Source organism: Nycticebus coucang, chromosome 2, assembly GCF_027406575.1.
Source record: "Nycticebus coucang isolate mNycCou1 chromosome 2, mNycCou1.pri, whole genome shotgun sequence".
Lineage (NCBI taxonomy): Eukaryota > Metazoa > Chordata > Mammalia > Primates > Lorisidae > Nycticebus > Nycticebus coucang.
In genome coordinates this window covers 165,322,589-165,337,856 of record NC_069781.1, presented here as the reverse complement: position 1 = coordinate 165,337,856, position 15,268 = coordinate 165,322,589, and the positions used below count along the sequence as shown (strand labels likewise).

General features: G+C 50.6%; 1 protein-coding gene across 4 annotated transcripts; it reads right to left on the bottom strand.

Moving 5' to 3' along the window:
• Positions 1–1,996: 1,996 nt before the first annotated feature.
• Positions 1,997–15,149, bottom strand: LOC128594797 (cocaine esterase-like). Of its 4 annotated transcripts, none has more exons than XM_053603658.1 (12): positions 14,989–15,146; positions 9,314–9,518; positions 8,057–8,198; positions 7,349–7,482; positions 7,010–7,268; positions 6,534–6,632; positions 6,111–6,251; positions 5,901–5,981; positions 5,505–5,652; positions 4,658–4,795; positions 4,055–4,127; positions 1,997–3,642 (listed from the first exon to the last, which is right to left on the bottom strand). In XM_053603658.1, exons 1-12 carry the CDS (start codon positions 15,059–15,061, stop codon positions 3,456–3,458), a joined length of 1,680 nt encoding a protein of 559 aa, XP_053459633.1. In that variant the 5' UTR covers positions 15,062–15,146; the 3' UTR covers positions 1,997–3,455. The 4 variants fall into 4 exon arrangements, with proteins under 4 accessions (XP_053459633.1, XP_053459638.1, XP_053459635.1 ...); XM_053603663.1 differs by lacking the exon at positions 14,989–15,146 and adding an exon at positions 14,892–14,977; XM_053603660.1 differs by lacking the exon at positions 14,989–15,146 and adding an exon at positions 10,417–10,468.
• Between the last annotated feature and the right edge of the window lie 119 nt (positions 15,150–15,268).

Here is a 15,268-nt window from a genome sequence, read left to right as displayed (position 1 = left end):
TGGGCACCTGCTCTCTCTGCCCTTAGTCCTCATAACCTAATTCATATCTGGGCTGTGGGGGCTACAGAGTCCACATCTCTTCCCAGCTCAGGGTCGTGTCACAAAGCTCCTTGATGTTACCTGGGCACCAATGTGCTTCTTCCTAACCCAGGGCTGCTGTTCACAGCTACTGGGGTGAAGGTCCTCATGTGCTCTGTCCCTTTCTGCCACATTATCTGGAGGTCATGACATTGATGATGACTGAGGCAATGGTACAACAGTGAAATGGACAAAGGAGGAGTCTCAGGAGGCTATTTGTGTATCTGTGAGGAAAAACAACATGTATATCATCGGTCTATCTATCTATATCTCTATCTATCTATCTAGACAGACAGAGAAAGAGAGGAAGATGGAAGTAGAGGCTAAATGTCCAGGGAACCAACTGGAATGAAATACCACTACAGACACATTAAAAATAATCAGATTTGAGACCAAAAAGGCCAAGTGCTGGTGAGGACATGGAGCAACTGGGACCCACAGATGGCTGATGGGGATGAAAAACTAACACAGTCACTTTGGAGGACAGTTTGGCATTTTCTTTAAAAGCTAAACACACTCTCCTTATGACCCAGCAGTTCTGCTCTCAGGTATCCACCCCAAAGACATGAAGGCAGATGTCCAACAAAGACTTGTCTGAAAATGTTCACGGCAGCATTATTAAAAATAACCAAAAGACGTGGGCAGCTCCTGTGGCTCAGTGAGTAGGGCAGGGGCCCCATACACTGAGGGTGGCAGGTTCGAACCTGGCCTTGGCCAAACTGCAATAAAAAAATAGCTAGGCGTTGTGGAGAGTGCTTGTAGTCCCAGCTACTTGGGAGTCTAAGGCAAGAGAATCGCCTAAGCCCAAGAGCTGGAGGTTGCTGTGAGCTGTGACACCACAGCACTCTACCGAGGGTGACAAAGTAAAAGTCTGTCTCTAATAAAATAAAATAAAAGGGCGGTGCCTGTGGCTCAAAGGAGTAGGGCACCGGCCCCATATGCCGGAGGTGGCGGGTTCAAACCCAGCCCTGGTCCAAAACTGCAAAAAAACCCACAAAAAAAACAAAATAAAATGAAATAAAATAATAACCAAAAGACAGAAATCACCCAAATGTGCATGAACTGGTGAGGATCTATGCCCGGAATACTACTCAGCCCAAACAAGAAATAACTACAGGTTAAATCTCAAAAACATGATGGCAAGTGACAGAAGCCAGATTCCATTTATAGGATATTCTCAAAAAGCAGACAGCACTGAAGAGGGCAATTTGGTGGTTGCCTGGGATCCTGATCATAACAATGACTGACTGGAAAGGAGCCTGAGGGAAGTTTTTGGAGAGATAGAAACATTCTCAGCCTCGATATGGCGGTGGTTGCATGTCTTATACACTTACTGAAAGTTATGAAACTGCACACCTAAAGGGGGGGGATTTAACTGTGATCTAAATCATTCCACAGAAAAGCTGTTTTAAATAACTATTAAATGCCTACAAAATAGTCCTGGGAACCCACTTTGGGAAAATGTGCTATGTATCTGTAGGACCAAAAAACATATACAGGCATGATGTGCATGCAGCAAGTGCTCAATAAATGCGTTGAGGGTGCAGTGGAAGCATTATGTACCAGTCAGGGGTCACTAAAAGGAAGACCTCTTCCCTCTGCTGAATTCCAGGCAGCCCAGGCTTAAGGTTATCCTTGGCTGTCTCCTAGTGGCCATATGGGGTAATGCAGGAATCTTCATTTTTTCACCTCAAACTTCTTGAGGCCCTGTGGTTGGGCTTAAATGCAGTGGATGGAAAAGAGGGCTTCCCCTGAGAAAATCAGTGCCCCAGTGGGCAAGTAGGAAAAGGGAGGAGCACAGGGGCAGTGTGATTATCTATAGGACAAAAGATGCAGCCACTTAACTGACAGACAGAAATGCTTGCAGCGGTTCTCAACGTGTGGGTGGCGACCCCTTTGTAACAATGAAAATACATCCTGAGTATCAGATATTTACATTACGATTCACAACAGTAGCAAAATTACAGTTATGAAGTAGCATCGAAAATAATTTTATGATTGGGGGTCAGCACAATACAAGGAACTGTATTAAAGGGTTGCGGCATTAGGAGGCATTAGGAAGGTTTGAACCACTGCCTTAGGGGAACAAAGGCAGATTGAACACAACTTGCCACCATTGCACACTGAGATAAGACAGAAGAGGGTTTTTTTTTCCCTCCTCAAGGTGAGCAGTGTTTAGGGACAATTCTGTTCTCCTAGATGTTCCTGGACATTCTGACCCCTCAATCCCACTTCCAGGACACACCCACGGATAAACATCATCCAGGGTTTGCTGTCCTCAAGGAGGTGTGGGCACCATAGTGTCTGCAGAGCCACTGAAAATAAGAGCAAACCCAGGATATGGGTGAGAGAAGGAGCTGTCTGGCTGTCCTGGCCACACAGGGCTGGCCCAGGTTCCAGGGACCTATTGGGAAGCACAGTCCTGTTTCTCAGAAAAAGAGGTCAGTCACCTCTGTGAGACACGGTGAGGGGAGTGGGGGATTTTTAAATGTCAATGATAGATGACATTTAGTCTAGGAGGACAATAGGCAGTGACAGGAACTTGTACCTTTTCAGTAGTTGGCAACCTCCGTGCCTGAGACCAGGAGCTCTAGGTGCTGTGGTCTGAATGTGTCCCCTCAATATTCCCAGGCTGAAACCTAATCCCCAATGGGATGGTTTAAGGGATGGGGTCTTTAGGAGGGGAAAGGGATTCATGTTGTCAGCCCTTCCACCATGGGAAGACAGAGAGAAGGTGCCATCTATGAACCAGAGACTAAACCCTCATTAGACACCAACTCTGCTGGCACCTTGGTCCTGGAGTTCCCAGTTTCCAGAGTTGTGAGTGGTAAACTTCCGCCATTTGTAAAATACCCTGGGTATGGTATTTTTGTTATAGCAGCTTGAATGAACCAAGGCATTAGGGCTAATGGTGACCAGCTTTCTATTGGCCACCTACAGACAGGAGAGCACGTGGGGAAGCGGAGATGGGAGACATAGGCTTTTGACACCCAATGCGGGCAATATTCCCCAAGCACCTCCCTCAAAGTGAGGCAGGCCTGAGAGCTCAGAGGGGAGGAGCCATTGGGTGGGGAGAAAGTGGAAGAGAGAAAGGGAAGAGCCTAGAGCCCAGTGGAGCATGGGGGAAGGTGGGTTTCCCAGGGGTTTGTCCATCCCCAGCTTCGTGGGAGGATTTATTGAGTATTTGTACAGAGAGGATGCCTAGGTAGCTTGACAGCTAGATCACACAGCAGGTTCTTAATAAATGTTTCCTGAGTGGATGGATGGAAGAATGAATGAATGGCCATGTGAGTGAAGGAATGAAGTGCAGCTCCTTGGAGGCTGTGTGTGGGCACATCAGTCAGACCCCCATGGCACTCGTGCCCTGACACGGGCAGCTACAGCTCTGTGTGCTCCTCCTTAGCCTCCATTAGCTCCTGCATCTTCTGGGGCAGGGTCTTCGTCCAGAACTGCAGCCTGTGGGCCTTCAGAGCCCGGCCCACTGTGGGCTGTATGTCCAGCTGCAGGTATTGCTCCTCCTGGTCGAACACGGGCCAGTGGGGCAGACCATCGCCATTGGGGTTCCTGCAGACATGTGCTCCCACCCGGGAGAAAGCAGGTCACTCCGAGCCCTGTACAGCCCAGACCTGAGCTCCCTGAGTGGGTCAGGCAAGACAGCTGAGCAGGCCAGGTGGGCTTGGAGAATGAGTGGGGAGGTTTCTAGATACAGGAAGGAAACCACCCCCGCTAGTGTCAGCTCCATGTGGGGGCCAGGCACCCTGTCCGGTTTGCCCCTGCCTCTCAGATGAGTACCCCAGCACTGGTGCCCACCCTCCAGGCAGCGTGAGGGGTTGGAGGAGTGGGTCTGAGTGGGTCCTGGAGCTTGGGAAGGGGCTATCAGGTAAGGAAAGAGATGTGTTTGCTACTGAGCTTGCACAGGCAAGGGGAGCCCTGGCTGGGGATTAGCCCAGGGAGTGGAGGTGGGGGCCCATCTCACCCATTTCGAGCAAAGTTGGCCCAGTACTTCATCATCTTCCTGCTGAGCAGCTCTTCCTCCTCAGTGATTTCAACTGCAGAGAGGAAGAGGACCCACGTCCAGGTCAGGGCCAACCCCAGTCCAGCTGCCGGTTCATGCACCACACTCACCCTCCCAGGGGCAGCTCTTCCTGCCTCCTCATCCCCCACAGGCCTGCTTCTCTGCCCCCTGTCCTTCCACCCTGGGATGCCAGGACCTGGCCTTTTCCAAACACTTTTCCCTTAGTCCAGCCTTTAGCTGACTGGACAGTGTGCTCATTGCGGCCCCAGAAGTCACCTTCTTTCTTCTGACACTGGAAGTCTTTAAGTAACAAATATGCCTTTGAAACATGCCCCACTGGACCCGTGGCAGACACCCATGCTTGGTGGAGAGAGGTGAATGGAACACAGGCCACAGTCTAAAAACCCTTGGGTTCTAATGCTCAGCATTTTGAGCTTTAATATCTTGGACCCTGATCCCATCTTCTCTCTGAGCCTCAGTTTCCTCATCTGTACAGTGAGAATAAACTCTGCTTAGGGATCCAGCCCAAGTCCCAATCTACTCCCTAGGGAAGGAAAGACTCACTGTAGTTGTCCCCCATAATGGGTCTGAAAATATAGAAAATCTCATCCCCATGGTCTGCCTTCACATGAGGTGGCTTGACGTCCTTCAAGAAGCTGGACTCATGCTGGAACTCATAGAAGTAGACAGGGGCGTGGGAACCTGTGGGGTGACATGGTAGCCCCTCACTTGAGGCTTTCCTGTATCACTCATGGTGACAAGACATTAAGGTCCAAATCTGTCTAGAATCTGGACAATGTGGTGGAGAGCCCAAGACTGGAGCAGGGACAGGGGGAAGGGCCTGGTTAAATCATGGCTCGGCGCCTGTAGCTCAGCAGTTAGGGTGCCAGCCACATATACCAGAGCTGGCAAGTTCGAACCCAGCCTGGGTCTGCCAAACAACAACGACAAATGCAATGAAAAAATAGCCAGGCCTTGTGGTGGGCGCCTGTAGTCCTAGCTACTTGGGAGGCTGAGGCAAGAGAATCGCTTAAGCCCAAGAGTTTGAGGTTGCTGTGAGCTGTGATGCCACAGCACTCTACCAAGGTTGACACAGTGAGACTCTGTCTCAAAATAAATAAATAAATAAATAAATAAAAATAAAACAAAAAATAAATCACGGCCATGGATTTTCTAGCTGTGTGGTTTTTGGTAACTCATTGAATGAAGGTCACTAACTTCAATTTCTCACCTGTACAGTGGGAAGAACATCTGTCTATTAGACTAGCCATAAGGATTTACATCAAAATAGCAGCTCCCAGGGGTCCAATAAATATTTGGGTGGGGATGTGGACACTGACAGACCTCACCTGGGACTCCCAGCTCTGAGATGCTGCCTTGCTAGTTGGGGGTCAGGTACAAATATACTCACGCTGAGAATGTGCTACTCGGAGTGCAGGGATCACGAACATGGAGTCTGCCATCATCTCCTGGTACTGGGCTTGGAGGGTCTGGGCATCCCCACTGTCTCCCATGTACTCCTCCAACAACAGGTCACCAATCTCAGGAGGCGGCAACATCTACCCCAAGTGGATCAAAAAGAGGCAGGTTAGGTCACTGTCAGGGGCAGGGAGGCAGCAGCCTCAGGGTTTGGGAGATGGGCTGTGGGATGGGACAGGGAATGGGAGCAAAGGGCCAAGCTCTGAGGTGATCCCCCAAACACACACATACCCTGGCTTTCCCTTATGGCAGGACATCTTGGTTTCCCCACCTCAGGGAGGAGAGAAGCCCCTCCCTCTCCATCAGGGCAGGACCTCAGGAGTCTCACCAACACTTGGGACGTTTTCTGCAGAATTTCTTGCCAGGCCTCTCTGTCTGTTTCCTTCCAGGGCTCATAGATGCCCATGATCTGGGTGGGGGGGAGAGAGCCACAAGTTGGGGATGGGATTGGTCTGGAGCTATTCAGTCCTGAGACCTCCCCTCACTTGTGACCGGATGGACTCCTTTGGGCACATGAGGGCTGAGGGCTGGGCCTCACCTTGGGGATGATCCAGCCATATTCATCATTGTTGACCCCGATGATGCTGGGGACAGGCTGGAAGTCAGCTGAGGCCAGCAGCTCCTCAGGATGCTTGGGCAAGAAGGACCCATCTACCACGCCAGGGATGATCTTGAAGGCCTGAGCGGGCATTCAAGGTCAGGGACCAAGGTGAGCTCGCAGACATTTGCTGATGCCCTCTGAGTGCCTCCACCCCTTCCTGGCTTATCCTCTGGATGTTCCTGTCCACCCTGGGAGACTGCACCAGGCTTAGCACACGCTGGCCTCCGCTTCATCCAGGGCCATGAGGACACCAAGGCATGCAGATGGGGAAACTTGCTCAGGATGTACAAAGGGCATCTAGCCTGCTTGCCCCACACCCCACCTGCCCTCTCATCCATGCCCGCATCCCTTTAGCCACACCTTGCTAATAGCCAGAATCTCCTCTTCACTCTTGCCTCGCAGGCAGCCCACCAGGGCCTCTGAATCAACCTGGTCACAGGCAGACAGGTTGGCCACCATCTGTAAAGGGACCAGGGAGTAGCTGGCTCATCCTCCAGGTAGGCAAGAGGCCCAAGGCCCTGGCTGGGGGCAAGGACACCCCAAATGCAGGGCATTGTGTGTGGTTTCCTGCAGTTTGGAGACTGTTTCAACCTCCCCCATGATTCTGCCCAGGATGGGGACCAGCAGGGTGGTAGCTCTGTAGGCTACAGAATGTACCCAGCCTCTGCAATGGCAGAGGTGTGTGGGTTCTGACCAATTAGCTCCTCAGCAATCAAGGGTAGGCAGCACTTCCCAGGGCACCCTGATGGTCTTTGCTGTCCCCATTTAACAGACAGATGCTCTGAGAGGGAGGTGACAAGGCAGCACATCTGGGATCCGCGGCTGAGGACACTCACCATGGAGACTTTATCAGATGAGCTGGCCATGAGACTAGGCAGCAGGGCCACACCACTCTCCATGATGGCACCATGGAAGAGTCCTTTGGACATGGGGGAGATAACATGCAAAGACACACTTGTGCCACCTGCAGACTCGCCAAAAATGGTGACACGGTCTGGATTGCCTCCAAAGTGGGCGATATTCTGTTGGACCCAGTGTAGAGCAGCTACCTGATCCAGGAAGCCCCAGTTGCCAGTTGCGTGCTTGTCTCCAGTGCTGAGAAGTGTCAGAGACAGGGATTACAGGCTGTCCTTTGTCCATTCAGTCCGTGTTGCCCAGTCCAACCCCAGTCTCACCTGAAGAAGCCTAGGACACCCAGGCGGTACTGGATAGTGACCACCACCACATTCTCCAAGGCTGCCAGCATGGAACCATCATACATGGAAGCCATGCCCATGACAAGCGCACCACCATGGATCCATACCATCACCTGGGGAAATCAAGGCAGATACGGTATGGCTCCCTCCCAGCCCAAACCCCACCAGGGCTGTTACCTAGACCCACCACTGCTTTGTCCACCTGTCCACACAGAAAGGTGTCTTTCAGATCGTCCCATGTGAACATTAACCAAACCGTCCTTCACTCTCATAGGCCCAACAGATAATCCATGGCTGAGTCTTTTGTGGCCTTAAAGGGAAGTCCTGAGGCACCTAAGTGGGTCTCTGGGATATAGGTTCATTGAATGAGTCCTGCCTCTACCCCCAGGGACACAGCCTTTGATCTCTGGTGGCAGCCAGAGCTTTATGACCCCATGCCCAGGTGTCAGCTGCCCACTCTGTGTAAAAAGCACCCTTGTAGTGGTTCTCAACCTTCCTATGTTGCGTCCCTTTAATACAGTTCCTGTGGGTCATGACCCACAGGTTGAGAACTGCTGTGTTAGTCAGAGAGGCTTCTCAGCAGGGCTCACACTGCAGTGGGTCCTAAGCTAATATTGCCTTTTCTAGTCTTCCTAGACTAGAAGAAATGTCCTCCCATCCCCTAGCTAACTGTGATCTGACACTCACAGGCAGGTTAGAGCCCTCATGGCTATGGGCAGGTGTGTAGATGCTGAGGTACAGACAGTCCTCGGACATGGGGATGGAAGGCATGGTCATATTGAACGTGGTCAGAAAATCTTCATTCATTGCAGTGAGATCCTGAGGACACCTGGCGGCCGTGGCAGAAAGTCAGTTCACAGACTGTGGTCTGGTTTAACCAGACTGTAGGGCCAGATTTGCTCCCGGTTACCATTAACCCCCTTCTCCCAATACACTGCTCACACGTGATCCTCCTCTAACGTCCCTTCCCACCAAGTTTCAGGACTAGAGCTTGGGGAAGCTGGGATGGAGCTTAGACTTCCAGGGAGTCCTCAAGTTTGTTTCTAAACTTTTATTTTTGTTTTATAGAGATGGGGGCTGGGGTCTTCACTATGTTGCCCAGACTAGTCTTAAAATCCTGGCTCACGGAATCCTCATCCCCTAAAATAGCTGGGACTATAGGCATAGGCCACCGTGACTAGCTCTCAGGGTGTTGAGGGCCCTGTCTATCACTCCCGCTGAGGCTAGGAACTTGACCCTTAGGGGTCTCTAAGAGAATGCTGGCTGTATGCCTCTATGTACTGACATTCACCACTGAATCCCTGTACCCACTCAGGCCTGGAACAGGGGAGTAGCCCATATACATGTGCCTCATGAATGAATGAATGTTAATTTCTAATTAGAAGGGCAGTGGGACGTCCTGCACCCTGAATCCAGACTCTCAGGGAACCTCATCATTCAGTATTCAGTTGTGAGAGCACACCTATGTCCTATGGCCAATGGCACCTGGCCCTATCAGTTGACACAAGGACTGTGGAGAGTAGGGGTCCCCAGGGAGCCACCATTGCTGCTCTCCTCAGGGGTCTACAGTATCTGCTTGCTAGAGTCAGGGGCTCCTACAAGGGTCATAGAACCCACCTGAACCTCTCCCAGAGACACCGCCCCCTAGTGGCAGAGAACAGTTGGCATCACTAGAATCTGCGGAGATGTGTGTCTGCTCCTTCCTTCAGCACCTGGAGCTAATGCCCCCTGAGTGCCAGGCCCTGAGCCAGGAGGCTGGGAAAGTTGCTCCTCCCTTCTGAGCCTCGGGGTGCTCATTGAAGGAATGCACGTGCGAATCCACTAAACTCACAGGGAAACTGGCTGTAGAGTTTTGGTGAAACTACAACTGCAGCCTGGCTGAGCTCAGAGTACCCCAACTCCCACCCCAGGGCCTGGACCTCCCTGGACCCTGGAAGGGCTTACATGGCCGGGTGGGAGGTCCCATCTCTCACGCCACTCCAAGACTCCGGGGGTTCAGGAGGTGCAAACCGCAGTGGCCCTACAGGTGGCTTGGCAAAGGGGATTCCCAGGAAAGTGTGGACCTCCACGTCAGTGCCCTTCACGTGGATGAGGCTCCCCCGCACCTGCCCCATGTGTGTGGTTCGGATGGGGCTGGCAGGGTCCTGACCTGTGGGCAGAGAGACAGATACAAAGATCAGGTGTGCCTCATCAGCAGCCCTCCCAGAATGCTGGTATTGCCACTTCCTTGCCATCCTCAGCTGCACTCAAGGGACCCTGATCCAAAACCAGTGGCTTTACAAACATCCTGCCTGTAACACTGTACCCTGAGCCCCACCTTCCTAGCATGTCCCCAGCCTATCCCACCAGGCTCACAGAGGCTCTTTGGGGCTGACCACCATCATTCAGCCCTCGGAGCTTCAAACAATGGTCACATGCACTTCGTAGGATGAGAGTGTCCCTTCCACTAACCATGTGTCAGGTCATGTGAGGCAATGCTCCTATTGTGGGAATCTGACAGGCAGGTTTCCTGTCCTCAGGGACCTCATGCTCCAGGTGGCAAGAAATGACATAAAGAAAGCAACCTCCAAACCAGAAATGATCTTGGTGAGAAGAGCTATGAATGAGGAGCAGCGGTGACTGGAACCCACAGAGCCCAGCCTGCTTGCTATGAAGATCAGGAAGGGAGGGAGGGATTGAAAGGTGGAGAAAGAGGCGGTGCCTATGGCTAAGTGAGTAGGGCGCCAAACCCATATACCGAAGGTGGTGGGTTCAAACCCGGCCCCGGCCAAACTACAAACTGCAACAAAAAATAGCTGGGGGTTGTGGTGGGCACCTGTAGTCCCAGCTACTTGGGAGGTGAGGCAAGAGAATCACCTGAGCCCAAGAGCTGGAGGTTGCTGTGAGCTGATGTCACGGCACTTTACCAAGGGTGACAAAATGAAACTCTGTCTCAAAAAAAAAGAAAAGAAAGTCGGAGAAAGGTGGCATTTTTTGGGAGTGTAATGGCTCAATCATAGCTCACTAAAACCTTGAACTCCCAGGTTCAAGTCATCTTCCTGTCTTACCCTCCTGAGGAGCTGGGACCACAGGCCACACCACCATGCCTCATTAATTTTTTTTTATAGAGGTGGGATCTTGCCATATTGTCCAGGCTGGTCTTGAACTCTTGGCCTCAAGTGTACCAAAGTGCTGGGATTATAGGCGTGGGTCATTGTTCCCGGCCCCAACATTCTTAACCGGCAGTTTCTACAAACAAATAAAACATATGCCAGCTGCACAGTAGAAAAAAGTCAGTGCAGGGCATTCATAAGAAGCAATGCAAATAAATGGCTGTTCGACAAATGGGGAGATGTTCATCTCACTCGAGGTAAGAGAAATGCATATTGAAATCTGATTATGATGTCAACCACTTACTTTGTCAAACAAAAAAGCAAGACAATCAGATATCACACATTTTTTTCTTTTCTTTTTCTTTTTTTTTTTTGTAGAGACAGAGTCTCACTTTATGGCCCTCGGTAGAGTGCCGTGGCATCACACAGCTCACACAACCTCCAACTCCTGGGCCTAAGCGATTCTCCTGCCTCAGCCTCCCGAGTAGCTGGGACTACAGGCGCCCGCCACAACGCCCGGCTATTTTTTGGTTGCAGTTTGGCCGGGGCCGGGTTTGAACCCGCCACCCTTGGTATATGGGGCCGGCGCCTTACCGACTGAGCCACAGGCGCCGCCCGCACACATTTTTTTTCTATTGGAAGTACACAGCACCACATATGAAGTAGTCTTGCCAGAAAAAACAAAATGCAAAACCTAAAACATGAATCTGATTAAGCTTGTAGAACATAAGTACAAGCTTACAGGGTATTCAGGCCTAGAGGAAGAGTTAAAAGACACCACTGCTCTCTTTGAGGATACCTGGGGGTTAGAAAAGAAAGACATCACTGGGATGCACTCAGCAAAACCCAAAAGGGTGGGTTTACCTCCAGAACAAATAAACTGGTTTCTTTAAGACAACAACAAAATTAGAAAGAAAATCAAAGAGAGGCAGAGGGAAAAATACAAAGATTGAGACTCTAGGCTCGGCGCCTGTAGCTCAGCAGCTAGGGCACCAGCCATGTATGCCAGAACTGGCAGGTTTGAATCCAGCCGGGGCCTGCCAAACAACAATGACAACTACAACCAAAAAAGAAAAAAAAATAGGTGGGCATTGTGGCGGGCGTCTCACAGCTACTTGGGAGGCTGAGGCAAGAGAATTGCTTAAGCCCAAGAGTTTGAGGTTGCTATGAGCTGTAACGGCACGGCACTCTACCCAAGGTGACAAGTTGAGACTCTGTCTCAAAAAAAAAAAAAATTGAGACTCAAGAAACACATAAAAATGAGATAATAGAAAGTGTTGGAAAGAATGTGGGAAAGTTGGCACCTCACACATTGCCAGTAGGAAGGTAAAAGGGTACAGCTTCCTTGGAAAACATTCTGGCAGTTCTTTAGCTGATTAAACATAGAGTTACCCTATGACTCAGCAATTCCACTTGTAGGCATAAAACCCAAGAGAATTGAAATGACTAGTCCACACAAAATTGCACACCAATGTTCTTAGTAGGATTCTTTACATAATAATAGCCAAAAAGTGGTTGTCTGAGTGTCCCTGAACTCATGAATGGATCGATTAATTTTGGTATTTCTACATGCTAGAATATTATTCAGCAATAAAAAGGAATGAAGTTCTAGTACCAGCTATACCACGGATGAACCTTGAAAAATCAAGCTTAATGACACAGACCAGTCACAAATTTTATAAATTAGCACATCATAGTGGTGGAAGGCTGAGGTTGGTGTTTGAGAATGGGGGAACAAAGGAATTGATGTGGTGAACTCTGTACATGTACTAAAACCTGTTGAAGTGTACACTTCCGATGGGTGAATTGGTATGTGAATTATATTTCAAAGCTGTTATTATTATTATTTTTTTGAGACAGAGCCTCAAGCCGTTGCCCTGGGTAGAGTGCTATGGCATCACAGCTCACAGCAACTTCCAACTCCTGGGCTCAAGCGATTCTCCTGCCACCACCTCCCAGGTAGTTGGGACTACAGGCGCCTGCCACAATGCCCGGCTATTTTTTGGTTGCAGCGTCATTGTTGTTTGGTGGGCCCAGGCTGGATTCGAACCTGCTAGCTCAGGTATATGTGGCTGGCGCCTTAAGCGCTGAGCTGTCAAAGCTGTTATTACAAAAAAAAGAAACATATATTAATTTGCAAAGTATGAACTTTATCGGTATCTTGATTTAAAAAGATAGCCGGGCATGGTGGCACATGCCTGTAATCCCAGATACCTAGGAGGCTGAGGCAGGAGGATTGCTTGATTCCAGGAGTTTGAGATCAGCCTGGGTGACATACCCTGTTTCCCGGAAAATAATACAGTGTCTTATTTTAAGGTGTGCTCCCAAAAACGCGCTAGGGCTTATTTTCAGGGGACGTCTTATCTTTCCTGTAAGTAGGTCTTATTTTCGGAGGATGTCTTATTTTGGGGGAAACAGGGTAGGGAGACCCTTGCCCTAAAAAACAAAATAAATAAGTAATATAATAAAAACCCTGGATAAATATCATTTATGAAATGATAGTAAATAAGTACATTTGACTAGATATTTGATCACACTGACACTTATGGTATTGTGGAAATACAGACATGCACACGCACACTCCTCTTTCAGTGGGACATGGTGAAAAATTTATAGATAATATGATGTCTGGGATGTGCTTCAAATAATGGTACAAGGGAGAGGTAGCAGGTCAAATAAAACTTGTTGTCTAGGGCGGCGCCTGTGGCTCAGTCGGTAAGGCGCCGGCCCCATATACCGAGGGTGGCGGGTTCAAACCCGGCCCCGGCCAAACTGCAACCAAAAAATAGCTGGGCGTTGTGGCGGGCGCCTGTAGTCCCAGCTACTCGGGAGGCTGAGGCAAGAGAATCGCTTCAGCCCAAGAGTTGGAGGTTGCTGTGAGCTGTGTGAGGCCACGGCACTCTACTGAGGGCCATAAAGTGAGACTCTGTCTCTACAAAAAAAAAAAAAAAAAAAACTTGTTGTCTAAGTCTTCATCAGTGTTGAAGGTGGATGATGGGCGCATTGGATTTGTTATACTATTCTCTCTACCTTAGACTGGCTCACCCCTCAGGTCTGTGCAACCCTCAAGCAGCCCCAACCCTCTCTGTGCTTCAGGGCACAGGGATATTCTCTAGCTGTTGTTATCTCCACCAACTCTTACCTTCCTGGCACCTTTCCCCTTTCCACTGTCTCAAGTCTGCCTCTGCAGAATTTGGGGATTATGAGCCCAGTTCCATAACAAAAGGCAAAAAACAAAGAGCCTGAAGGAGCTAATGCTACCCTACACCTATCAGAGATCAACAGTTTGATGCAACCAGGTGTGGGTGAGGCCAGAGCCAGCAGCCACTCGCAGACACCAGAGAGGGCAACTTAGCAATGTCTCTCCAAGTCAAAAGGCCCACCCCCGCCCCCTGTAACATGCTGCCTACACACAATTCCTTGCTCTATGATGGGATGTCTGTCCAGGTAGCTCAGTGTGGCCACTGGCCAGTGATGCCTGATGTAGAACAAGTTACATCAAGGATGCTTTGTCCTTGAAGTTAAGCTCTTCCATTAAATGGTATAAGGAAGCTCTACCATGTAGGGGTGTGAAGAGACCCATGTCAGGAAGTGGAAAAGCCTGACACCAGTAGTGGGTGTGTCTGTGACCACTGAGGTGAAAAGCAAGGGCAAGTGCACACATCCCTCCTGTGTGTAAGGACCTGTGGACCTCGGGCCCCTGTAGAAGAGCCAGGACTGTGTGAAACAGAGGAGGGTGGGACCCACCTCCTGCACACTCTTATGGCTTGTCAGTTATTCTCCCTGGATATGTGTCTAATCCAAAATGACATTTTAAAAGGGAGCCATCTGTGAGGCCAGGCACATCTGCCTGGAAGGTTCTGGTGACTTCCAGATCACATTGGGAAAGGGGAGGGATCAGCTCCCACACTTAGAAGACATTTTAATGAAAGAATCAAGGGCCACAGACTCGCCCTAAGTTTCTGATAAGGGTCTGGGAAAGCCTGGCAGGTAGAAAGTGCTGTCACCTTCGCCCTGGAGCCTTGGAATCCAAGCCATGGCCTCACCCAGGCAGGTATCTGTAGTGGAGATTGGCTTTAAGATGTGAAGCCCTGAAGCTCACATACTCCCCCAGGCGAGTAAGCTTGCCTTGGGGGGCCCTTGCTACCGAGGAGAGGCATTCATAGCCAGCGGTGGCAGGAAGGTGTGATTGTTGGTGTTACTACGCCAGGACAGCACCAGCTCCAGCTACAAACACACAGGGAAAGGCACTAAATTCCCTCCTCCAGACTGCTGATCCAGCGGGCATGTCCAGGCTCCTCAGAGCCCCTCCTCCTGGGTTCCCTTCTGGCAGTCCCGACCCTGTCTGGTGCCCAAGGCGCCCACGCTGCGATCTGGGGAGGTGTCAGGTGGGGGCACGTTCCCGCGCTCTCCTCTCCACCAGCTCCTACCACCCAGACGCCTTCCTTTCCGCTGTCTCAGGTTCTGCCTCTGCAGAATTGGGCAGATCCGATCCCTTTTTCCTCTCGCCCCTCGTGGGAGCCTCACCCTGAACACCAAAGAGAAGCAGGAGCCCACAGGCCACCGCGCTCAGCTGTGCCCGAATTTGGTCCGGCCGCATGGTCAGCTCGCAGGTCTTTTTGCGCTGCCCGAGGTCGCGATGCTCTCCACCCAGAGGCGGATTAGAAGTGCCTCGCCCAGGCCCGGAGTTTGGACTGGGGAGGGAGTAGGCGGGACGTCCTGGCTTGGCCAGGGAAAGATGGGCCTGGCAGGAGGATGAGAGGGAGCCGCCTGGGTCACACGGAGAGCCAGTGGCAAGCAGGCCCAG

Excerpts from the sequence above, each read along its gene's own strand:
- LOC128594797 (XM_053603658.1), bottom strand. The coding sequence starts at position 15,061 with ATGCGGCCGGACCAAATTCGGGCACAGCTGAGCGCGGTGGCCTGTGGG. Across the intron at positions 5,653-5,900 it reads AGAAAACGTCCCAAGTGTTG|ATGTTGCCGCCTCCTGAGAT; the intron begins GTGAGACTCCTG and ends CACTTGGGGTAG. Across the intron at positions 3,643-4,054 it reads GCCAACTTTGCTCGAAATGG|GAACCCCAATGGCGATGGTC; the intron begins GTGAGATGGGCC and ends ACATGTCTGCAG.